Source organism: Chiloscyllium punctatum, chromosome 1 (genome assembly GCF_047496795.1).
Source record: "Chiloscyllium punctatum isolate Juve2018m chromosome 1, sChiPun1.3, whole genome shotgun sequence".
Taxonomy (NCBI): Eukaryota; Metazoa; Chordata; class Chondrichthyes; order Orectolobiformes; family Hemiscylliidae; genus Chiloscyllium; species Chiloscyllium punctatum.
The window spans coordinates 127,861,111-127,885,893 of record NC_092739.1 but is presented as its reverse complement, the minus strand read 5'-3'; the positions used below and the strand labels follow the sequence as shown (position 1 = coordinate 127,885,893).

Here is a 24,783-nt window from a genome sequence, read left to right as displayed (position 1 = left end):
TGATCAGGGATAGCGGAGGGAACTTGTGCTTGGAGTCTGAGCAGATAGGAGAAGCCCTTAATGAGTTTTTTGCATCGGTTTTCACCAAGGAAAAGAAACTTATTGTAAATGAAAACTTTGAGGAGCTGGGATATAGTCTTGACCGGATCGAGATTGATGAAGTTGATGTGCTGGAAAGTTTGGAAAGGAGGTTGCTCAGCCGCTGGCCTTGCCTCCTCGCTCTCCACGGGAGTCGTACCGAAGGGTTGGAAGGAGGCGAATGTTATTCCTCTTTTCAAGAAGGGTAATAGGGAAATCCCTGGCAATTACAGACCAGTCAGTCTGACGTCTGTGATCAGCAAAGTTTTGGAAGGAATTCTGAGGGATAGGATTTATGACTATTTGGCAAAGCATAGTGTGACCAAAGGCAGTCAGCATGGCTTTGTGAGGGGCAGGTCATGCCTCACAAATCTTATTGAGATCTTTGAGGAGGTGACAAGACAGGTCAACGAAGGTCAAGCAGTGGATGTGGTGTATATGGACTTCAGCATGGCATTTGATAAGGTTCTCCAAGGTAGGCTCATTCATAAAGTCAGGAAGTATGGCATAGAGGGAGATTTGGCTATCTGGATTCAGAATTGGCTGGCTGACAGAAGGCAGAGAGTGGTTGTAGGTGGAAAATATTCTGCTTGGAGGTCAGTGTTGAGTGGGGTCCTGCAGGGCTCTGTTCTTGGGCCTCTGCTCTTTGTAGTTTTTATAAATGACTTGGATGAGGAGGTTGAGGGATGGGTTAGTAAATTTGCAGATGACGCAAAGGTCGGAGATGTTGTTGATAGTATTGAGGGCTACTGCAGGCTGCAGCGCAACATAGGATGCAGAGCTGGGCTGAGAAATAGCAGATGAAGTTCAACCTGGAAAAATGTGAAGTGATGCGTTTTGGAAGGTCGAACTCGAATGCTGAATAGAGGATTAAAGTCCGGATTCTTGGCAGTGTGGAGGAACGGAGGAATCTGGGTGTGTAAGTACATAGATCCCTTAAAGTTGCCACCCACGTGGATAGGGTTGTTAAGAAAGCATATGGTGTTTTGGCTTTCATTAACAGGGGGATTGAGTTTTAAGAGCCGCGAGGTTTTGCTGCAGCTCTACAAGTCTCACACTTGGAATATTGTGTCCAGTTCTGGTTGCCCTACTATTGGAAAGATACAGATGCTTTGGAGAGGGTTTACCAGGATGCTGCCTAGACTGGAGGGCTTGCCTTATGAAGAAAGGTTGAATAAGCTCGGACTTTTCTCTCTGGAGAGAAGGAGGAAGAGAGGAGACTTGATCGAGGTATACAAAATAATGATTTGGAGATGCCAGTGTTGGACTGGCGTGTACAAAGTTAAAAAATCACACAACATCAGGTTATAGTTCAACAGGTTTAATTGGAAGCACACTAGCTTTTGGAGCGCCGCTCCTTCATCAGTTTGGAAATATTAGGAGGATGGTATAAAGGAGACGTCAGAGGTAGGTTCTTTACACAGAGTTGTGAATGCATAGAATACGTTGCCAGTGGTGGTGGTGGAAGCAGAGTCATTGGGGATATTTAAGTGACTGCTGGACCTGCACATCGAGAGCAGTGAGTTGAGGGGTGCTAGGTTAAGTTACTATATTTTACATTAGGATTAAACCTCGGCACAGCATCGTGGACCAAAGGGCCTGTTCTGTGCTGTACTTTTCTATGTTCTATGTTCAATACACCATATTGATATGCACCAGCACTACACATTATAATGCTGATGCCAGGCCACTTTGCACAGACATCCACCTCATGCATTAGAACAGGGTACATCTTGAGGCTTACTCGCTTGGCACTCATATACTTGGCATCTAATTGGATATTCCCAGTATCTCTGCCTTGACATGGCTTTTCACGTATTATTCAGTATTCAGTATTCAGTATGCTTCATTCAGTATTTGTAACCCCACTGTGCTACTGCTCTTATGTCGCCTTTTTATGCATGCACAAAACCAGACAGTTTATCGTGCTTACCATCGTTAGCCAGGGGTAGGGCTTGATGGGATAGGCATGTTGCTGTTTGGCACTCTGCACTGATACCCTTAGCCACAACAGCTGTATTTACCTCCTCTTTGAGCATGATAATGTTTTGGTCTCAACCACTTCATGTGGACTGCGAATTCCACAGATTCACTGCGCTCTGGGTGAAGAAATGTTTCCTGATTTCAATCCTAAATCCCCTTATCCTTAAATAGACCCCTGACTCTGGACTTACCCCACAGTGGGAGCATCCTTTCTGCATCTACCCTGTCTAGTTCTGTTAGAATTTTATAGACTTCAATGAGATCTTCACCCATGTGCATTCTTCTAAACTTCAGTGAATGTAATCCTAACCAGCTCAAACTGTCCTTGTGTCATTCCTGCCAGGCCAGGAATCAATTTGGTAAACCTTCGGTGCACCCCCTCTGTGGTAAGAACATCCCTCCTCTGATAAAAAGACCAAAACTGCACATGAGATTCCAGGTGTGGACTCACCAATTCCCTATAGCAATACAGCAAGACATCACTGCTGCTGTACTCAAATCCTTTCACTTTGAAGGGTGGAAAGGTATGGGGAAAAAGCAGAATCAATATACTGAGCTGGATGATCATTGCTGATGAGGTTTAAGGGGGGAGCAAAATAGCCTGCTTTTGCTTCTATTTTCTGTAATTACATGCAACATTTCTATGACCTGTAGTGTTCATTTGATAGAAATTTGTGTTTTTAAAGCATTGTTCTTAAGTTTCTTGATCTGCCTAAGGAAGTGAACACTGAATGCATATACTTGTCACAATGGTTGTGTAAAACTACCACTCTTTACTCGACTGTTCTGCCTTAACTCTTTGCCTGCATGCAAACAGAAAGAGAGAAATGTTTCATGCTGATGGTTTCCACTTCTGCTTTGGTGATAACAGCTGTTATTTTCAACCTCCAACCAATTTGGTTCTTTTAGAATCTAGATGTGTTCGGCAACCAATTTGATTGGTTTTAATAGTTCCAGTTTTTTTTCCTGAAGCAAGTCTGTTCAGACAATAACTGACAACTTTTAGTTCAAGACTCAAAAAGCTGATTTTCTTTTTCCCCCTGTGCTGGTGAGGGGAAGCTTTGCAGATGATGTTCTCAGGAGCTTAAATTGTTGAGGAAGACCGAATACAAAGTGTGTGATGCTGTGTTCTGAAGTGAGAGTTGAAATTTGTGTAGGGATCATCTTGTTCTGTAATGTCACTAATTTCCTTCATGTGTTTTTACAAGCATGTTTATGTCTACCCATTCATTTAATGAGACATTTTGAGAGACAGAACTTGCTGGAATTATTCAATGCAAGTATGGAATTTTCAGTTTGTTAACCATGAACTTTTCTATGCACAAATTTATTTTCATTTGTTTCTCATTTTTGTAGGGAGCTTTACCAAAGTATTCCCATAATGCCCTAATGGTTCAAGCCATGAAGACCAACCTGACAGATCCAGATATCCATATATTATTCTTTGATGTGGAAGCTCTGATCATCCAGTTGCTAACAGAGGAAGCATCCAGACCCAATCCCACTCTTATTTCTCCAGAGAGTCTCCAGAAAACACCAGGCAGCGCAGACAAAAGCAGTTCTTTCCTGACTGGGAAGAGAGCAGCTGTCCTCTTCCAACAGGTGAAGGAAACTATCAAAGAGAATATTAAGGAGCATTTGCTGGATGATGATGAAGATGATGATGAAATGAGGAGGCAGAAGAGGGAAGAAAGTGACTCAGAATATAAGGGCAGCAAATCAAAGCCACTCACACTGTTAGAGTACAACCTAACAATGGACACTGCCAAACTATTCATGTCCTGTCTTCACGCTTGGGGGTTGAATGAAGGATTAGATGAGGTTTGCCTCATTCGCCTTGGCATGTTAAAACCTCACTGTCCTGTATCTTTTGGTTTGCTGTCAAGAGGAGGACATATGTCGCTGATGCTTCCAGGCTTCAAACAGACCAAGTCACTAGATGGTGCCATTGAACCAGGAAAAAAGCAAATTCTGGGAAACAGCGCATACAACGTGTCCAGGGCTGTCACAACTCAACACCTGCTGTCTCTCATTTCTTTAGCCAATACTTTAATGAGTATGACCAATGCAACCTTCATCGGAGAGCACATGAAAAAATTACCACAAAGGTGTGAATCATCTCTGTTCTTGTGCAACTGAAGTAAAATCACTTAAGTTCTCAGGACGAGTAGCACATTTTGAATATAAAGGTGTTGCAGGTTAAAATTATTTCAATAACGATTTCATAACTTTGTTAATTCAATCTATTTATTTTCAAAATTAGTTGTGTATGGATGTACTTTTCTGTAAGAGCAACTTGAAAGAACAAGTTATACTTTCCAATCATTGTCTCCAACTGTGACCCATTTCCAGCATTGCTTTACCTCTACTTAATTATTTTGTTATTGCATCATACTAGTTCGCCAGCTCCCTTCCTCTTAGTAACTATGAAGTCTGACATTTGTCCCAGCCCCGCTCTGTTTTTGTCAGCATTATAATCAATATCTACCAGCCTGGCACTTTGTCGTGATGTATCTTTATAACTTTACCTCTCCATTGTTTTCACAATGTCTTCTGCTCTAATATTTTTCAACAGTTTGTCTCTCTAGCATTGCTATTCCATCATTCCACACACACCTGTGTAGTGGTTGACATGAGCTCTTTTTTTTTTATATCGTTCCTTTTGCCTGTGCAGTCAAATCTGAAGAATTGTGAGCATAATCTTTTCCTTCTTTCTTCCTTTATTTTCTACCCCTTATTATTTGGAACCATGTGAGCACCTTCAAATTTACATTAAAACTCAAGCTTTCACTCCACCTCCTTCTTTTGATCTGAGGGTTGTCGTCATATTGTCCAACTAACATTATACGTATTGAGTTCTGTATGAATTAAAATTAACATTGACAAAGGAAAAGTACCTTTTGGCCTTTAGTTAGTGTCTTCAGACCTCTCCCCTTCTACTCAGCTGCTGCCTTGGGTCAAGTCAAATCTTAATGCACTATTTGTTCTGAAATTAACTTCCTTCCATCTTTGTAATCCATTACCAATTCTGCCTGCCATCCTTTCTGAAAAAATTGATTCTACCTTATTTCTGTACTTCTGTTGATGAAATTCTATTTTACATTTGCTCTGTAAATTACAACTTACTCAATTACTGCAAGACCTATCCTCACTTGAGGAGAATCCTTCTTTGAATTCCAGCATCACTGACATGTAAATCGGATAACTGCCTCATAGGGAGCTGGAATCCTTCCGTTATTTGACTATAAACTCAGTGTTATTACCGATATGTTAATCCATTGTCAATACCTGCTTTCTTTATTTTCAATTATCCCTTTCCAATCCATCCCTGCCACTCAAGTCACTAATGTGGGTAAGATTTTTTTTTCTGCCTAAGCTCATTTATAACCAAAGTGCATTACCATGTGTGAGGTAGCGACGATATAATCCAGCAATTCATGATGGTAGTGCCATTGAATTAGTCCAAGGAGAATGTGCCAGATATTAGGTGGGTAATGCAGTTAGGAAACAGGATGAATAGAGAATGTTTAACAAAGTTGGCAAAGATGTAAGAAGATCCTGCAGATTCTCAGGGAAAATAATCTAAAAGGCTCCCATACGAATATAATTAACAAAAGATGGTAGGAGAAGTAATGGGACAGTTTAAGGAACAAAATGTGCGACTTATACTTGGATAGGGCCATGTATAAGATATATAGTAGAATTCTGCACAGGATTTATGTTAGTACCTCTGATGTTCTTTCTCTGTGTTATTAAACTTTGTTGGAGAGGGCACAATTTCAAAACTCATGAATGACACAACTTGAAGTATTGTGAACAATGAGGTGGATAGCAATAAATTTCAAGAGTACTTTGACAAGCTGAGAGAATGAAAATATAAATGGCAAATGTTCAGTGTGATGTGGACAAATGCATGGCTGAATGTGAGGTTATCAACCTTGATAGCAAAAACAGGAATGCAGATGGCTGTAAATTGAGTGATGGGAATATGCATCAAGTCCTGAGTATCCTCTTACACCAGATGCTGAAGGTAAGCATGCAAACACAGCATGCAGTAAAGAAGAAAAATGGAACATTGCCTCCCTTTGTTTCCTTTCCTGATGAAGGATGCCTTACTATAGAAGGAGTGCAGCAAAGATTTGCCAGTCTTTACTAGTTCTGAAGAAACTTTATGAAACCCCGGTTCACCCTCGACAACTGTGCCCTTTTCCTGGTATCATGCTTTAAGAAGAATATGAAGACACAGAATCCACAGAAAAGATTCACAAGAGTGGTTCTGTGAATCAGTTGTGTAGATAGAGGGGAAAAGGATACTCTTGGCGAAGAGAGGATTAAAAGGAAACTTGATAGAGGTTTCCAAAATCATGAGGGTTCTGGTCAGAATACATAGGAACTGGAGTAGGCCAATTCAGCTTATTGAGACTGGCCAGCCATTCATTTAGATCATGGCTGAACTTTGACCTTTCAGGCACAGGGAAGTCGTATTGTCACCATATTCCATAATATCCTTGGTCTCCAGAAACCTATTGATTTCTGTCTTGAACCTACTCAATAATTCAGCTTCCACTGCCCACAGGTAGAAAAGTGCAAAGATTCACCACCTTCTGAGAAAAGTCTTAGTCTTAAAAAGCTGATCACTCATCTTGAGAACATAGCCCCGGTTCTAAAGTCACCAGTTAAGGAAAAAGTCCCATCTGTATTCACCCTTTTGTGCCCTGTATGAATTTTGAGGTTGAATGAGCTCTCTTGTCACTTTTCAAAACTCTAGTAAATGCAGATCTGGTTTTCTCAATCTCTCTTCATAAGCTGAACCTAAGAATTAGGAGTACAAGTGGGCAAGTCTTTTGAGCCTGTTCTGCTCTTTTACAATCACGACCAATCTCATCTTAGCCTCAACTCTGCTTTCTTGCCTGCTCTCCTCAATCCTTCAACCTATTACTAATTAAAAATCTATTGCCTCCTTAAATTTACTCGTGTTTCCACATCAACCATATTCTAGGGTAGTGAATTCCACAGATTCACGACCCTTTGAGAGAAATAACTTGTCATTTTTACCTCATTGTCGATCCCTTTTAGCAGCTTATACTTCTCAATTAGACCTCCTCTCATTCTTCTTAACTCCACAGGTCTGAACTGCTCAATCTTGCTTCATAAAACAAACCCGTCTGCTCTGGAATAAATTTAGTGAACTTCTTCTGAAGTTCCTCCAATGCAACTATATTCTTCTTTAAGTAAAATGAGTCAAAATCCTGCGCAGTACTCTAGATGCCATATTACAGATGATACAAAGATAGGTGGAGTTGTGGACAGTGAGGAGGGCTGTTGTCGGCTGCAGAGGGACTTAGATATGATGCAGAGCTGGGCTGAGGAGTGGCAGATGGAGTTCAACCCTGCCAAGTGTGAGGTTGTTCATTTTAGAAGAACAAATAAGAATGCGGAATACAGGGTTAATGGTAGGGTTCTTGGTCAGGTGGAGGAACAGAGGGATCTTGGGGTCTATGTACATAGATCTTTGAAGGTTGCCACTCAGGTGGATAGAGTTTGTAAGAAGGCCTATGGAGTATTATCGTTCATTAGCAGAGGGATTGAATTCAAGAGTCGTGAGGTGATGTTGCAGCTGTACAGGACTTTGGTTAGGCCACATTTGGAGTACTGTGTGCAGTTCTGGTCGCCTCACTTTAGGAAAGATGTGGAAGCTTTGGAGAGGGTGCAGAGAAGATTTACCAGGATGTTGCCTGGAATGGAGAGTAGGTCGTACGAGGATAGGTTGAGAGTTCTCGGCCTTTTCTCGTTGGAACGGCGAAGGATGAGGGGTGACTTGATAGAGGTTTATAAGATGATCAGAGGAATAGATAGAGTAGACAGTCAGAAACTTTTTCCCCGGGTACAACAGAGTGTTACAAGGGGACATAAATTTAAGGTGAAGGGTGGAAGGTATAGGGGAGATGTCAGGGGTGGGTTCTTTACCCAGAGAGTGGTGGGGGCATGGAATGCGCTGCCCGTGGGAGTGGTAGAGTCAGATTCATTGGCGTCCTTTAAGCGGCATTTGGATAGGTACATGGATGGGTGCTTAATCTAGGATAGAAGTTCGGCACAACATCGTGGGCCGAAGGGCCTGTTCTGTGCTGTATTGTTCTATGTTCTATGTTCTATGTTCTATTACAAATACCTTGTCAGTTGCAGCAATACTTCGATGTTTTATACACTATTTTAACAATAAATCCAAAAATTCTATTTGCCTTCCTGATTAGCTACTGTACTGCATTCTAGTTTCTGTGATTCATGCCTACTGGTAGTAAGGTCAAGAAGTACAGGACACCAGTTGAGGTGATTGGCAAAAGAAATAATGTTGACATGGATAGGATCTGCAATATCCTGTCTGAGCTTGTGGTGAAGGCAGACTCAATTGAGTCCTTCAAAAAAGAACTGGATAATTATCAAAAAGCAGTAACGTTTTTAAGGCTAAAGAGAAAATGGGTGGGATTGCAAATGAGTTTTCTCTTCCAGAGATCTAGCACAGAGCCCACTTTCCTCATTCACTACTGTAATCTATCTTTTATTATCATTTCCATAATAATAATATGATGGAAATGTTCCACTACCTTTTGTTAGACATAACACTGAGATCATTATCTGCTCTCTTGTGAAGATTTATCCTAATCCAACATACAAAAGGTGTTCAATTATTCACTTCCTGTTTGTGAAAGCTTGCTGAGTTTTTCATACACAACAGAAGCTGCATTTCAGATGAAAGGCATGGATGCAAAATATTTTGGGGCATCCTGAGGCTATGAAAGGACAAGAGATAGGAATAAGTGTCATCCATATAGCCTGTTGTACTGCTCTGCTGTTCAGTCCAGTTGTAGCTGATCGTGATATTCAATTCCACTTTCCTGCCTGCTCCCCATGTACCTTGATTCTCAAAGACCAGAAGTCTCTCTAACTGAGCCTTAAATGTAATTATCAATACAAAATCCACTACTCTCTTACACAGAGAATTCCCAAAGATTAAAACTTCTCCTTATCTCTGTCTTAATGGTTCAAAGCCTTATCCTAAAACTGTACCTCTGAGTTCTAGACTCGCCATACGAGAAACAACTTCTCTCTGTCTAACTTTCAAATCTTTAGTACTTTGATAGAATCACCTTTAATTTTGGTGAACTCCAAACAATATAGGCCTGATTCACTCAGGCTCTTATTATGAGACAATTCCCCATTACAGGAACCAATCTTATAATCCTAGTCTACAAAACCTCCACTGTATATATGCAGGTTTAATTGTTATTTTTAATTGATCCTTCCACCTAATCTGTGGAGAAACCTCACACGCCATATGTTCCAGCTTCGTATAGTGCTTGTACTCGGTCTTGTCATTAGATGAATTTTTTTGCCATTCTATTGATGCCTGGAATAAACTCTAAAGCTATTTTACCTTGCTGTTCCTTTTCTTGCCTTGAACTTTTTAAAAACAAAAGTCCTGTGTTTTTCAGGTTACCTGAAATTAGAGTCGATCAAATTTCCTCCTGACTTGATTTCCACCTTTCCCTCGTGTGCAGGACTGCAAAGCTCTTTTACATGAGTGTTATGTGAATCTGACCCAAGTATGTTACCATAGCAGAGCATTGCTGAACAGGTTCATACGTTGAGTCAAGGATTCACAATTTATATCTCAGAATTTTGATGATTCCAATAAAAGTGATTGTAATCAAACCATATTGAGGAAAAATAGAGAAAATGGAAGGTGTAGCTTGGGGTGCATCAACAAGCGACAGTGGCAGTCACGAAAAGTAGGAATATTTCACCCAAAATGTGACTTCTTTGTCACCACCTTCAAGAAATTTCCTAGTATGCCAGATTTGAAGTTTTAAATACTAATCTTTTATTCTGTGCAAGATTGCCTGCTCTGCATGAAGCACCTAAAATGTGATCACAAATAATTCAGATTCCATTAAGTTGTAGCAACAAGAATTACACGGATTCAAAGAGAAACTGCATCAATTTCAGCATATACTTGAAATTAACAATACACCTATTTCAATGCAACAAAAGAGGTGAAATGAAATGATTCTCTAGTTCATTTTTCTGAGCAATGCTTAATGAATCAGAATTTAAAATTTAACTGTCAGTTATCATAACTGCTGTGCATTCTCCGTGACACTACCTCTGCCAATATGAGTCTACTTGCAAACCGTCAGCATTCTGCATTTATCAAGCTTAAATGTTGTTTTACCTTTGCATTAGTATTCTTGTGAGTTGTCCTGATGAGTGCAAGATGAAAATCTTCATCAAAATCTGGCTTTTTCAGCAATACTCAATTCCTGATGAAGGGCTTATGCCTGAAATGTTGACTCTCCTGTTCTTCGGATGCTGCCTGACATGCTGTGCTTTTCCAGCCCCACACTCTTGACTCTGATCTCCAGCCTCTGCAGTCCTCACTTCCTCCCATTTTCAGCAATACTCCATATTTGTAGAATTATATGTCTATACCAGTAATAAAATTTTCTGAACAAAATCAGTGAAATTGTGCATTTCATATAACCTGTATTTCTTAATGTTAAAGGAAAGATCAAACACTGTTACACACAAGCCACTGTGCATGGCTAATTTCGGGCAAACTTCAAAGTCATCATGGTTATATTTTCAATTTGGCAGCTATGTAATTGAGAGAAATGAAACAGCAAATGCATTTCAAAACAAATGTAATGGAAAAATTGCAGGGACCCTTCAGAAAAGCAAAACAAAAATGCGTTTGTTGAAAATGAGGAAGACATGCAGGAAGCTGGAAGAGCACAGCAAGCCAGGCAGCATCAGGAGGTGGAGAAGTCAACATTTTGAGTGTGACCCTTCTTCAGGACTGGGGTAGGTGTAAAGGGAGCTCCAGATAAAGGGGGCATGGGAGGGTTTTGGATGGAGAGAGGGGCAGAATGGTGAGGTAGTGATCGGTGAACGCAGGCAGAGGGTATGACTGGTTGGTTGATGGGAAGAATGAACCCAGTTGGTAGCTGGAAGGAAGGGTGGATCAGAGGTATGGAAGGGAGGGGGAACGGCAAGAAAGACTGTTGGGGAATGTAAGGGAGGTTATTTGAAGTTGGCAAACTCCATGCTAAATTCGCCAGGCAACAGGTCACCCAGGCAGAAGATGAGGTGTTGTTCCTCCAATATGTAGTCTGACTCGCAGTGGCAATGGAGGAGGCTGAGGATGGTCATGTTGGAGAGGGAGTGGGGAGGGGAATTAAAATGGGCTGTGACTGGGAGGTCAGGTTGGCCCCTGTGGGACTGGCTGAGATGTTTAGTGAAACATGTCCTGAGTTTACGTTTGGTCTCATCAATGTAGAAAAGACCACATCGGGAGTACTGGATCAAGTAAACTAGGTTAGAGAAGAGGCAGGTGAACCTCTGTCTCACTTGGAAGGACTGTTTGGAGCCCTGGATGGAAGTGAAAGGGTCAGTGTGCAGGTTTTGCATCTTTTCCCATTGCAGAGGAACCTACCTGAGAGTTCAGGGGGGTTGATGGGGAAATCGGCATGAACCAAGGATTGGCGAAGGTAGAGAGGGGTGGGGAGAGAAAGGTCTTCTTGGTGGAGGGTTCTAATGGGTTGGCAGAAGTGTTTAAGGATGATATGTTGGATGCGGACTCTAATTGGGCAGTAGGTGAGGACAAGGGGAACCCTGTCTTTATTGCATTTGGGAAGGGGTGTAGGTTTAGAGCAGTGGAGCGGGGAATGGAGGAGGTGGAGATTTGTGTGTATGACAGAGGTGGGGAAAATCACGTTGTTCAAAATAGGTGAACATCTGGGATACATGGAGTGGAATGTCTCCATCCCCAGTCCTGAAGAAGGGTTACACCCAAAAAGTTGACTTCTCCAACTCCTGATGCTGCCTGGCTTGCTGTGTTCTTCTAGCCTCCTGTTTGTCTACTTTGGATTCCAGTATCTGCAGTTTTTATCTCTCCAACCTTGTTGACAATGAAGTTAAATCTATTGTAACACAAAAGCCATAATTGAAGTTTGACTAAATTTCAAAACAACAACAAAGCTAAAAATAATACTGTGATACTCCTGCAATTTTCTCACAATATAATAGTTTAATTTCAGGAAGGCAACATTAAAATATTATCCCCAGAAATGAATATTTATTTGAATACATCATTTGGCTTTTCATGCAAGGCATAAAGTCTTCATGCTGAAGCATTCAGGTCTATCTATTATTTATTTCTGTTTATGGTATATTTCGGAAATCTGTAATGATTGCCAACATTAAGCTTATCTTTCTGATATTATTGTGTTCACATGTGTATCTCACAGAACACCACATGAACGTGATGACTTGGTTTTAATAAATAGTAAATGCCTTTTACATTTTAGAGTTTGGAATATCCCTTTGGGTACCTTTTAAATCTGGACTGTAGCAGAGAAGAGTTTTCTGTAATTTGTGTGCTGCTTTTAAATCAAATGAGCTGTAACTATAAGACTGCAGTTATCTAGTGATTTGTTGATGAGCTGGATCGACACTAAATTTTACAACATTTGACTGATATGGTAGAGCTTCAAATCCTAAACATCAAGAAGGCTTGACCTGTTTCAAAGTCTGTAATTAATATTTGATTATTATTCCTTGCAGACCACAGAAACCAAGCACCCTGGAGATGACTAAAGGGAAACTTTCCCCTCCAGTCTCTTCCATCGCTGTACAGGGACAGATCAAACAAGGTAACTACAAAGCAAAGCTCTGAGAGGAGCACAGAATTAAAATGACAGAGGGTAGTCTAAATGCACTGTGTGAAATTATTCCTCTTCTGTCTTCTGTTGTTTGAAAAAAAAATCCTACCCTACTGCAAGACTGAATTTAAGCAGTGTGTATCTGTGTTTGTCTATTTAAAAGTTTACCTTTCAAAGTACCAAATAAATTAAAGTCAAAGTACCAGAACTTAAATAGGAGGTAAATGTGAATCTTGTTGGCAGTAGATTGTCTAGTCCTGTTTAATAGTCTATTTGGCTACTATTCCATTATTGGCATATCCAGCGCTCAAATTGCTTTACGTTCATATCTGGGGCAGATGAAGTTCAATAAGGAGGGCATTTGTGAAGTTTATTTATTGACCAACTTGCGAATTGTGTTTCTTTTGAATCTGAAGGTCTGTCATCTGACATGGTAAAATGTTCGAATTCATTATAAATGATGTAGTAAGAAAGCTTTTAGGAAAACCATGACATAATCAAATAGAGTAAACGTGGCTTCATGAAGGAGAAATCATGCCTGAGAAATTTATTACAGTTCTCTGAGGAGGTAACAAGCAGGATAATATAGTATGTTTGGATTTTCAAAAGGCATTCAATAAGATTAAAGTCCATAGTATTGGGACAGCATATTAGCATGAATAGAGGATTGGCTAACGAATAGAAGACGAGTTGAAGTAAAGGAGAGTTTTCAGGCTGATAACGTTCCACAAATCGAATACAACAGGGACCAGTGATGGGTTCACAATTATTTATAATCTATATTAGTGACTTGGATGAGGAAAATGAATGTCACATTCATAGATGACACAAATAAGTGAGAGGGCATATGCTGAGGGTAATGAAAGAGTCTATAGAGGGATTTGTACAGGTTGACTGGGTGGGTGAAAACATGGTAGGTGGAATATCATGTAGGAAAATGTGAGGTTATGCACTTTGGCAAGAAGAATAGAAAAAGCTGAATATTATTTATTTGGGGTTTACAGAAATCTGGAAACAGAAATTTGAGAATTCTTGTGTATGAAGCATAAAAAGTTAGTACTGAAGTTCAGTGGTAATGGAGAAGGCAAATGTTACGATTAAATGTATTTCAAACGGAATGAAGTATAAATATTGAGAGATTTTGCTAAAACTATACAAATCATTAGCCAGACCAGACCTGAAATACTCTGTACAGTTTGGTCTCTTATTGAAGGAGAGATACATTGGCATTGAAGGCAGTCACAGAAAGTACACTAGCCTCATTCTGGGTATGAAGAGATTTTTTTATGAGGATAGCTTGTCTGGATTGGGCTTTTACTCATTAAAGTTTAGAAGACTGAGACATAACAATTAAAATGTGCAAGATTTTTAGAAGGGTTGACAGGATAGTTAATGGGAGATTGTTTCCTCTTGTTGGAGTCCTTGTAGGATGAGAGGACATAAGGGATTAGCCATTTCACATAGTGATGAGCAAGATTATTTTTGAGTTAAAAATCACACAACACCAGGTTATAGTCCAACAGGTTTAATTGGAAGCACTAGCTTTCGGAGCGTGGCTCCTTCATCAGATGGTTGTGAGGAAATTAATCTTTGGAACTCTTTACTGCAGAAGGCTGTTGAGGTTTCATCGTTAAACATATTCAAGGTACTGATTTCTAATCAGTAAGTGAATCTAGAGAATCTGGCAGAAATGTGGTGGTGAGGATTATCAGAACAGCCATAATCTCATTAAATGGTAGGGTAGGCTCAAAATAGCTGAATGGCCTACTGCTGTTTTATGATCTTATAAATATCTTTAATGTCGCAAATAACTAAAATATCACAATTTAAAAAAGAGGATGAAAACAACACGTATGACAAAGATATTATCTGCTTTAATATTTTTACAAAATCCTCAACAATTCATGGGACAACTTCTTCCCATTTTTCTTTCTGTATTTCAAATCAGTCTGAAGTGCACTTTTGTCTGATTATAAAATCCAATGTTTAAAACCTAGTCATGTTGTACAGTCTGCACATGATTTAAAAAAAAATTTTACTTCGTGTGGCTAAGAACTAAGCTATTGAACCCATTGCGTTATCTTTGGCAAGGAAAGCATGACAATTGCCTTGGTCTTTATCATGCAAAAAAGGTCCTATATGTTGTATGGAATTACCTGTTTTATCAAACTTAAGTCACCATCGTGTATTTCAACTCCAAGCATTGTAACTGAGATAAACTGCTATTGCTCCATCTCTGTTTCAGTGCAAGCTTGTATTCTGTTCAGCTGCTTCATGCTGTGCTTATGTTGCATTCCAAACAAAATTACTTTATTTCTGATAATTTTAAACCATTATTATTTCACGGCATTTGGGTGTCTCTGAAATCAGCATTTATTGTCCATCCAGTACTTGCCCTGGAGAAACTGGGGAAGGCAGCTCATCACTGCTGTAGCACATGGTGTGTGGAGCATCATATTGCTGGGAAGGGAGATCCAGGATTTTGACCCAGTGACAAGTCAGAATATTGTGTGGTTTGGAGGGGAACTTAATATCTGGAAGGAACATTTTGAAGTGTTATGTGAAAAAAAAAGCAAATGTGAGGTAAGAAAAACCTTTCATGCAGCAGGGTGTTAGGGTCTGGAAATGTAGCTGAGGCAGGTTCAATTGAGGCATTCACGAGGGCATTGGATGATTATTTCAATGATCTGCAATAAATCAAAACCTCAAAGAGCCAGTACAGACACAATGGACCAAATAGACTCCACCTGCACTGTACCAATGTGTGTTCAAAATGAGGAGCAATCGAGACAGGGAGAAACCATTCCTTTTGGCAAAGGGTCAAAAGCCAAAGAATGTGGATTTAGCTTGATGCACAAAACAACCAAAGATAAAATGAGAAGACGTGCCTTTAGCTCAGCCAGTGTTCAGGATCTAGAATGCACTGGTTACATGTGTGATGGAGACAATTCAATTTTGAAATCATTCAAAAAGGATTGGTTAAACCCCTGAAGTTATGAAAGAAATTGTGCAGGATTATGGGAATGGGGATAGCTGAAACACTTTTGCAGAAAGCAGATGTGGAATTGATGTGTCAAATGCCCTCCTCTGCTGTAACCATTCTGTGTACCAGATTCCTCACAACTTTAGTTTGGTTGTCCTCTGTTTAATGAACTATATATGAATTATATATACAACCAGAATGGCCGGCACTAAATTTAATCTATTAGTGTTCAATCTATAGTATAGCACAGAAATCAGAAAAGAAAAATGCTGAAAGGAAAATTGATAGTAAGTATTTAAACTAATATTATTCTCCAAAAATAATTTTGAATGTTAGGGTGTAGAAATAGCATTCCTCTGTATTTCTAAAAGTCTATTTGATCGAAAGGAAGCAAACAGGAGAGAACTGTGTAACAGTGTGCAATTTAACCAAATAAGACAAGTCACAGTGAACTCAAATGTCAAAAGTGTAAAGAAGGCAAAAGAGAGGATTGCATATGCTGGAGATCAGAGTCAAGAGTGTAGGGCTGGAAAAGCACAGCAGGTCAGGCAGCATTCGAGAAGCAAAATCGATGTTTCGGGCAGGAGCCCTTCATCACTCCTGTGGGCAGCATGGTGGCACAGTGGTTAGCACTGCTGCCTCACAGTACCAGAGACCGGGGTTCAATTCCCGCCTCAGGTGACTGTGTGGAGTTTGCACGTTCTCCCCGTGTCTGCGTGAGTTTCCTCCGGGTGCTCCGGTTTCCTCCCACAGTCCAAAAATGTGCAGGTTAGGTGAATTGGCCATGCTAAATTGCCCATAGTGTTAGGTGCAGGGGTAAATGTAGGGGAATGGGTCTGGGTGGGTGTGCTTCGGCGGGTCGGTGTGGACTTGTTGGGCCGAAGGGCCTGTTTCCACACTAAGTAATCTAATCTTAAAAAAAAGTCGAATTTCCCACTCCTTGTATGCTGCCTGACCTGCTTTGCTTTTCCAGCACCACTCTAAAAGTGTAAAGAAACCTATCCTAAGATACAAATTGTGTAGATGCCAGCAATTTTGTTGGCAAATCATGATAGTTACAACAGATTATGTGCTACAAGCGTGTGGAAGAGTATTCTTTCAGTTTTCTTAACCATTAAAGCAAGTGGTGTGCCAACATTTGTGCATAGATCATGCAATAATTTTAGTATGGAAATAAACCAAAAGCTCCTTTTACTAAAGACTATTTTATGTAGGAAAGTTGTACTTCAAGTTACAGGGAATATATTCCCTTTAACACAGTTAGAAGTCTCACTTTACAGTGACGCATTTCAGTGTGTCTTAGGTAAACATTAAACTCTCCTGGAGCTAACCCAAAGTAATTATTCACTCTTCAGGTTTTTTTTAATTCTTTCATCAGCTGTGTGTATTGCTGGCTGAGCCAGCATTTTTTGTCCATTCCTAATTGTCATTGAGAAGGTGGTGCTGAGCTGCCTCCTTTAATTGCTGCAGTCCTTTGGTTTGGGCAGACCCACAGTGTTATTTGAAGGCGACAGAGAAAGAATTACAATGTAGCTCCATGTCAGGATCATGCGTGGAGGGAAATTTGTGGATGATGTTGTCCTTGTAGGTGGGAGAGGTCCAAGGTTTGGAAATTACTGTTGGTGGAGCCTTGGTGAGTTGCTGCATGCATCTTGTGGATGTTACTGATGCCCCTGTGCATCGGTTGTGAAATAAATGAGAGTTGAATGAGCATGTTGGCAAACCAGTTTAATAGACAACTGTGTCTGTGTAAAGCGTTGGACTGCTTCAGTCTTGACTGCAGATGCTGGAGATCAGAATTAAGAGTGTGGTGCTGGAAAAGGACAGCAGGTCAGGCAGCGTCCGAGGAACAGGAGAATCGACGTTTTGGGCGTAAGCTCTTTATCAGGAATGAGGCTTGTGGGCCGAGTTGGCTGAGAGATAAATGGGAGGGGGGTTGGTGTTCGGGGGAAGGTAGCTCGGAATGGGATGTCACATTCCCAGCTCCCTTCCCCCAGCCCCACTCCCCCTTCCATTTATCTGTCAGCCACCTGGCCCACAAGCCTCATTCCTGATGAAGGGCTTACGCCCAAAACGTCGATTCTCCTGTTCCTCGGATGTTGCCTGACCTGCTGTGCTTTTCCAGCACCACACTCTTGACTGCTTGAGTGTTGTTGGACTTGTACCCATCCATGCGAGTGGAGAGTATTCCATCACATCTTGACTTGTGCCTCAGAAATGGTGGACAGGTGTGGGGATCGAAGGTGAGAATTTGAAGTTTCTGGCCTGCTCTTGAAATTACAGTAATTTCCGTGGCTGGTTCACTTCAGTTTCTTGCCATGGTAATCCTTATGGTGGAGGAACAAATTACTGCAGATGTGAGAATCTGTACCGAAATCAACAAATGCTTAAGCTCATAGCAGGTCAGGCAGCATCCATGGAGAGAAAGCAAGCTAATGTTTTGGGTTTAGATGATTCTTCATCAGAGCTGAAGTGAAGTGTGGAGGGGCAGCATTTATGCTAACAGTGGTGGTGGGGTTAGTGTGTGTAGGGTGCTGGTGGAGATAAGATGTTGGTAGTTTACATTCAGTGATCAGAATGTGAGAATGGCAGAACAATGGTGTATCTCCTGCCAGACTTGAAAGGACTGTAAGTGGGATGGGGGAGGGGAGGAAGTGATAATAAGTTAAAAGAAAGGAAAGAAATGGTTCACAATTCAATATTAATTCTAGAAGGCTGTGAAGTGCCTAGTCTGAAGATGACATGTTGTTCCTACAGTTTGCACTGCGTTTCACTGGAACACTGTAGCATGCCGAGGACAGACATGTGTGCAGGGCACGATGTTAAAATCGAGAATGTTTTTGCTGGAATTCCTGATGAAGGGCTTTTGCCTAAAACGTCAATTTTCCTTCTCCTCAGATGCTGCCTGACCTACTGCTTTTCCAGCTCCACACTTTCGACTCCACAATTTCCAGCATCTGCAGTCCTCACTTTCGCTGTGATTTTAAAATGTCCAGCTGCGAAAGGGTCAGGGTGCTGCTTACGCACAGACTGGAGGTGCTCTGCAAAGTGGTCACCAGTCTGTGTTTGGTTTCTCCAAAGTAGAGTACCTCAGGATGTTTATAGCAGGATATTTTGTGATGTTGATGCTATTGTCACGGAAAAATCGTTAGATTCTCTTTTGTTTGATGTTGTCTGATTTGGTAGTTTCTCAGATATCGGTTTCACATCACACTGTTCAGCTTTTTATTTGCATCTTGCTCAAGAGTGTATAAAAGTGCTAGAGCAGTAATTGTGTTGTCAAAGAGGCATAAATGTTTGATATCATAGTTCCATTTCCTTGGAGGAGTTTTTAGCAGTTAAGTTCAAAATTTTCATTTGAGGTGGGGTGAAGAAAGGTGATAAATTGGACCATTAAGATGCTAACTACTTGCAGTGTACTGGAGTTTTCCAGTATGTCACACTGCTATTCCACTGACATTGTAACAGTAGATTGTGGCTATGCAAAACGAACAATAAAGATTTTGGAACTGTGACAAATCTAGTAGTCTTATGTAGACATTACTAGACATAACAAGCCTTTAATACAAATATAGCCAGACAAAAAAATAGATTGTATATTTTGGACCACAACTGTCAAGTCAATTTTCCTGTTCCTTCTAGACTGTGTTTTAACTGTATCCAAGCTAATCACGCTTACAAACTTATCTGATCTGTGAATAAGGCTACATTATGATCACAGAGAATTCCACATGACTCCCTTGAAGCTTAAACTGTCTGAGAATAATGGGCTGCTGCAAGCTATCCATTCAAAATAGACATGGTAACATTAAATAATAGTTTTTAGTCTGATGAAAATTTGAAAACTTGTGGATATCCTGAATGGAACTGCCTGAAAAGAACTGTTAAGTAGTTAGTTGTTAGAAGCAAATGACAATATTAACATATAGCTATGCAAGAGGAAACTGATAATGTATTCATTGATTACATAAGAAATATGCTAACAGTTATACATTTGTCAAACCATAACATATCTCACCTTTCACAAACGTGAAAGTTACGTATGATGAACTGAAAATATATACTCAGTCGGTCATTGCAGGTTGGGACTGAATCAAATTTGTCTTCAAAATTCTGAAAAGGTTTGAAAGGATCACACTTCTGACACGGAAAATAATTCAAATAGAAAGAACATGATACCCTAAACCACTTTACTGGATCATCTGGCTCAGTGGTTCCTAAAATGTATTCCAATGTGACCCCCATTTCAAGGCTTATAAGTTGCCATGGTCCTTCAGTCAGAAATGGGAGTCTGGAAGTATGGGCAAGTTCGATTTAAGGGATTTTTAAACTCCTATCTTTTTAATAGCTTTTTTGAAGTAGAAATCAGGCCTCAAATGTTGATTATTTATACCATATTGAACCTTTTTATAAAGACAAACAAGGATATAAAGGAGCCTCGCGGTTATTAACTAAAGACACTAAAGACAGTTTGGGAAACTGATTTAGCTCAGTTTAAAATTATAAAACTCCGCATACCCTTCCAACACCTACAATAGTGGAGTTCTGTCCTTTAGACTTGGAGTCATAGAGACATATAAAGCGGGACAGATCCTTCGGTCCAACTTGTCTATGCTGATCAGATATCCTAAATTAATCTAGTCCCATTTGCCAGCACTTAGCCCATAACTCTCTAAACCCTTCCTATTCATATACCCATCCGATGCCTTTTAAATGTTGTAATTGTACCAGCCTCCATCACTTCCTGTGGCAGCTCATTCCATACATGCACGACCCACTTAGGTCCCTTGTACATTTTTCCCCACTCCCCCTAAACCTATGCCCTCTCGTTCTGGACTCCCCCACCCCAGGGAAAAGACCTTGTCTATTTGCCCTATTCATGCCCCTCATGATTTCATAAAGCTCTGTAAGGTCAGCCTCCGATGCTGACCTCTACACCGCTGAAGCCAAGTGCCAACTCGAAGACATCTCCTACTGTCTCCTCGACCATGACCTCACCTCCCATCATCAAACCCTCATCTCCCAGACCGTACACAACCTCATCACCTCAAGGGATCTCCCACCCACAGCTTCCAATCTCATAGTTTGGGAACCCTGCACCACCCAGTTCTACCTCCTACTCAAGATCCACAAGCCTGACTACCCCGGCCGACCCATTGTCTTGGCCTGCTCCTACCCCACCAAACTATTCTCCACATACCTCGGTACTGTCCTATCCCCCCTGGTCAGGAACTCCCCATCACCCATGCCCTCTACCTCCTCCAAGACATTCATTTCCCTGGCCGCCAGCACCTCGTCTTCACCATGGACATCCAGTCCCAAACACCCCTATCAGGCATGACCAGGGCCTGCAAACCCTCCATCTCTTCCTCTCATGACATCCCCACCAGTACCCTTCCACTGACACTCTGATTTAGTTTGACTGAACTGGTCCTCACCCTCAGTAGTTTTTCCTTTGAATCTTCCCACTTCCTCTATACGAAGGGGGTAGCCATGGACCCCAACTATGCCGGTCTCTTCGTCAGCTATGTGGAACAGCCCATCTTCCGTAGTTACACTGGCTGCACCTTTTCCTCTGCTACATTGATGACTGCTTCGGCACCACTTCGTGCTCCCACAAGGAGGCTGAACAGTTGATCAACTTCACCAACACATTCCACTGCGACCTTAAATTCACCCGGAGCATCTCCGACACCTCCCTCCTGGACCTCTCCATCTCCATCAACGGTGACCGACTCAACACTGACATTTTCTACAAACCAACTGACTCCCACAGCTACCTCGACTGCACCTCCTCCCAGGAAGATCGACGTTTCAGGCAAAGACTCTTCATCAGGAATTAAGGGCTTTTGCCTGAAATGTTGTTTTTCCTGATTCTCAGATGCTGCCTGACCTGCTGTGCTTTTCCAGCACCAGTCTAATCTAGACTGTGAATTTCAGCCTCTACAGTCCTCACTTTTGCCTACAACTCCTCCTACCCTGCCTCCTGTAAAAAATGCTATCCCTCATTCTCAATGCCTCCGCCTCCACCGCATCTGCTCTCAGGAGGACCCGTTCCACCACAGAGCACACCAAATGGCCTTCTCCTTTAAAGATCGTAATTTCCTCTCCCACGTGGTAGTTGATGCCCTCCAGCACATCTCATCGACTTCTCGCACCTCTGCCCTCAAACCTCACCCGTTCAAACCCAACAAGGACAGAACTGCCCTGGTCCTCACCTTCCACCCCACCAACCTCTGTATACATCGCATCAGCCTCTGCCATTTCCACCACCCACAAACCCACCCCACCACCAGAGATATATTTCCCTCCCCACCCCTATCCGCTTTCCGTAACAACCGTTCCCTCTGACTCCCGAGTCAGGTCCAAGCCCCCCACCAATCCACCCTCCCCTCCTGGCACCTTCCCCTGCTACTGCAGGAATTGCAAAACCTGCGCCCACACCTCCCCTCATACCTCCGTCCAAGGCCCCAAAGGAGCCTTCCACATCCATCAGCAGGTTTCACATGCACTTCCACACATGTCATTTACTGTATCCGTTACTCCCGACGTGGTCTCCTCTACATTGGGGAGATGGGCCGCCTACTCACAGAGCGCTTCAGAGAACACTTCCGGGGTACCTGCACCAACCAGTCCCCATCGCCCCGTGATTGAACATTTCAACTCCCCCTCCCACTCCACCAAGGACGTGCAGGTCTAGGCCTCCTCCACCGGCACTCCCTAACTACCCCACGTTGGTGAAGAATATCTCTGCTTCCATCCCTGCACACTCCAAAATCATGGCATCAATGTGGATTTCACCAGGTGCCTCATTTCCCCTCTCCCCACCTTATCTTAGTTTCCAGCCTTCCAACTCGGCACCGCCCTCATTACTGGTCCTACCTGTCCACTCCACCCTCTCCCTGACCTGTCACTATTACTCCCACCTTAATCCATCTATTGCATTCTCAGCTGCCTTTCCCCCAGCCCCACCCCCTTCCCATTTATCTCTCCACCCCCTCTGCTCCCAGCCTCATTCCTGATGAAGGGCTTTTGCCTGAAACATCTGTTCTCCTGCTTCTCAGATACTGCCTGACCTGCTGTGCTTTTCCAGCACCACACTCTCAACTCTAATCTTCAGCATCTGCAGTCTTCACTTTCACCTTGTAGACAATACACACTGCTGCTACTGAACTCACTGTTGGAGGGAGTTTTTTTTTAATGGATATGGTACTTTGACCTGGATGGTATCCAGTCTCTTGAATGAATGCAGCTTGAAAAACATTCAGACAAGTGGAGTGTATTCCATCTCACTCCCACCTTCTGCCTTGTAGACAGCGGGCAGGATCTGGGATGGAAGCTGAGCTACTCACTGCAGAATTCCAAGTCACTGACCTGTTCTTGGAGCAACAGCATTTATGTGGCTAGTCCCTTTCAGCTTCTCGTCAAGAAGCTGGTAGTCCCCAGGATGTTGATGCTCCTAATATCTAAGCTTTTCACAAAGTTAGCATGAAAGCAGAGCTATTTCAGAAGTATTGGAGCTGCATACCACTCTGATCTGTCTGCCCAAATTCAGAATTTGGGACTGATTGGATGGCAGTTTGATTGGCCCTGTTCAGGGCCAGTTTTGTACAAACTTTGCAAGCCTCCATATGTAAGGGAAGTTAAGAGCACAGTCAAAATTAGCTTCCAATGTGCCAAAGTACTTTGACAAACTGTTAAGCATGGTTGATTTCCATTTCACTATTGGGATTTTTCTTTACACCTCCCATTTTCTAAGTAAGTTTCGACTTAACTGGCGCAGGCTAGCTATGTTCGTAGGAAGTATAGGACAAATATTATCGCATGCATCTATTCATTAATACAGATAATTTGTATTAAAGTTTAAAGCAATAAAGAATTCATCAGTGCTGGTTAAACATAATCTTGGTGGAATAGAAAAGGGCAATGCAATGGATTTTCACAAGGCTCTTGCTAAAATCCCATTCACGACTCATAACTGAAGTCAGAGTATTTGGATTCAGGAGTCAAATGATGGAATGGACTCAAAGACAGCTCCAAAACACAAAACTGGGTTCCAGGACTGGAAAAAATTTGAAAGTAAGGCCTTTAACTGTGCGAAAGCCCCTGTTGTTCAAAAAGTATAAACATGACATTGTTCAGGAAGAGAAAATATTGAAATGTAGAAAATGGGAGCAGCAATTGGTCATTTGCCCCTTCAAGCCTGCTCCACCATTCCATAAGACCACTAAACATAGGAGTGGACGTAAGGCCATTTGGCCCATGGAATCCACTTCGCCATTTAATCATGGCTGATGGGCATTTCAACTCCACTTACCGACACCCTCCCCATAGCCCTTAATTCCTTGCGAGATCAAGAATTTATCAATCTCTGCCTTAAAGACATTTAACGTCCTGGCTCCACTGCAGTCCGTTGCAATGAATTCCAGAGGCCCACCATTCCCTGGTTGAAGAAATGTCTCCTCATTTCCGTTCTAAATTGACCCCCTCTAATTCTAAGACTGTGCCCACCGGTCCTAGTCTTCCTGCCTAATGGAAACAAATTTCCAGTGCCCACCCTTTCTCAACCTTCTAAACTTTAATGAATTCAATCCCAGGATCCTGAGCCGTTCATCTTATGATATTAGATTAGATGATATTAGAGTACCTACAGTGTGGAAACAGGCCCTTCGGCCCAACAAGTCCACTCCGACCCGCCGAAGCGCAACCCACCCAGACCCATTCCCCCTAACACTACGGGCAATTTAGCATGGCCAGTTTTTAGGCCTACCATTCCAGGGATCATCTGTGTGAATCTCCGCTGGACACACTTCAGTGGCATAATGTCCTTCTTGAGGTGTGAGGCTCAAAATTGGACACAGTATTCTAAATGGGGCCTAACCAGAGCTTTATAAAGTCTCGGTATCGCATCACTGCTTTTACATTCCAACCCCCTCGAGATAAATTACAACATTACATTTGCTTTCTTAACCACGGACTCAACCTTTAGAGAATCTAAGACTAGCAGTCCCAGAGATAAAA

At 41.8% G+C, this 24,783-nt stretch overlaps 1 protein-coding gene across 5 annotated transcripts in view; it reads left to right on the top strand.

Annotated features, from left to right (window-relative positions):
* Window positions 1-24,783, top strand: part of wdr7 (WD repeat domain 7) — a 657,873-nt gene that overhangs the window by 173,410 nt on the left and 459,680 nt on the right. For all 5 annotated transcript variants that reach the window (XM_072573923.1, XM_072573951.1, XM_072573942.1 and 2 more), the window contains 2 exons: window positions 3,418-4,169; window positions 12,682-12,770. In XM_072573923.1, the coding sequence (XP_072430024.1) occupies window positions 3,418-4,169; window positions 12,682-12,770 (841 nt within the window). The remainder of the gene's footprint in view (window positions 1-3,417; window positions 4,170-12,681; window positions 12,771-24,783) is intronic.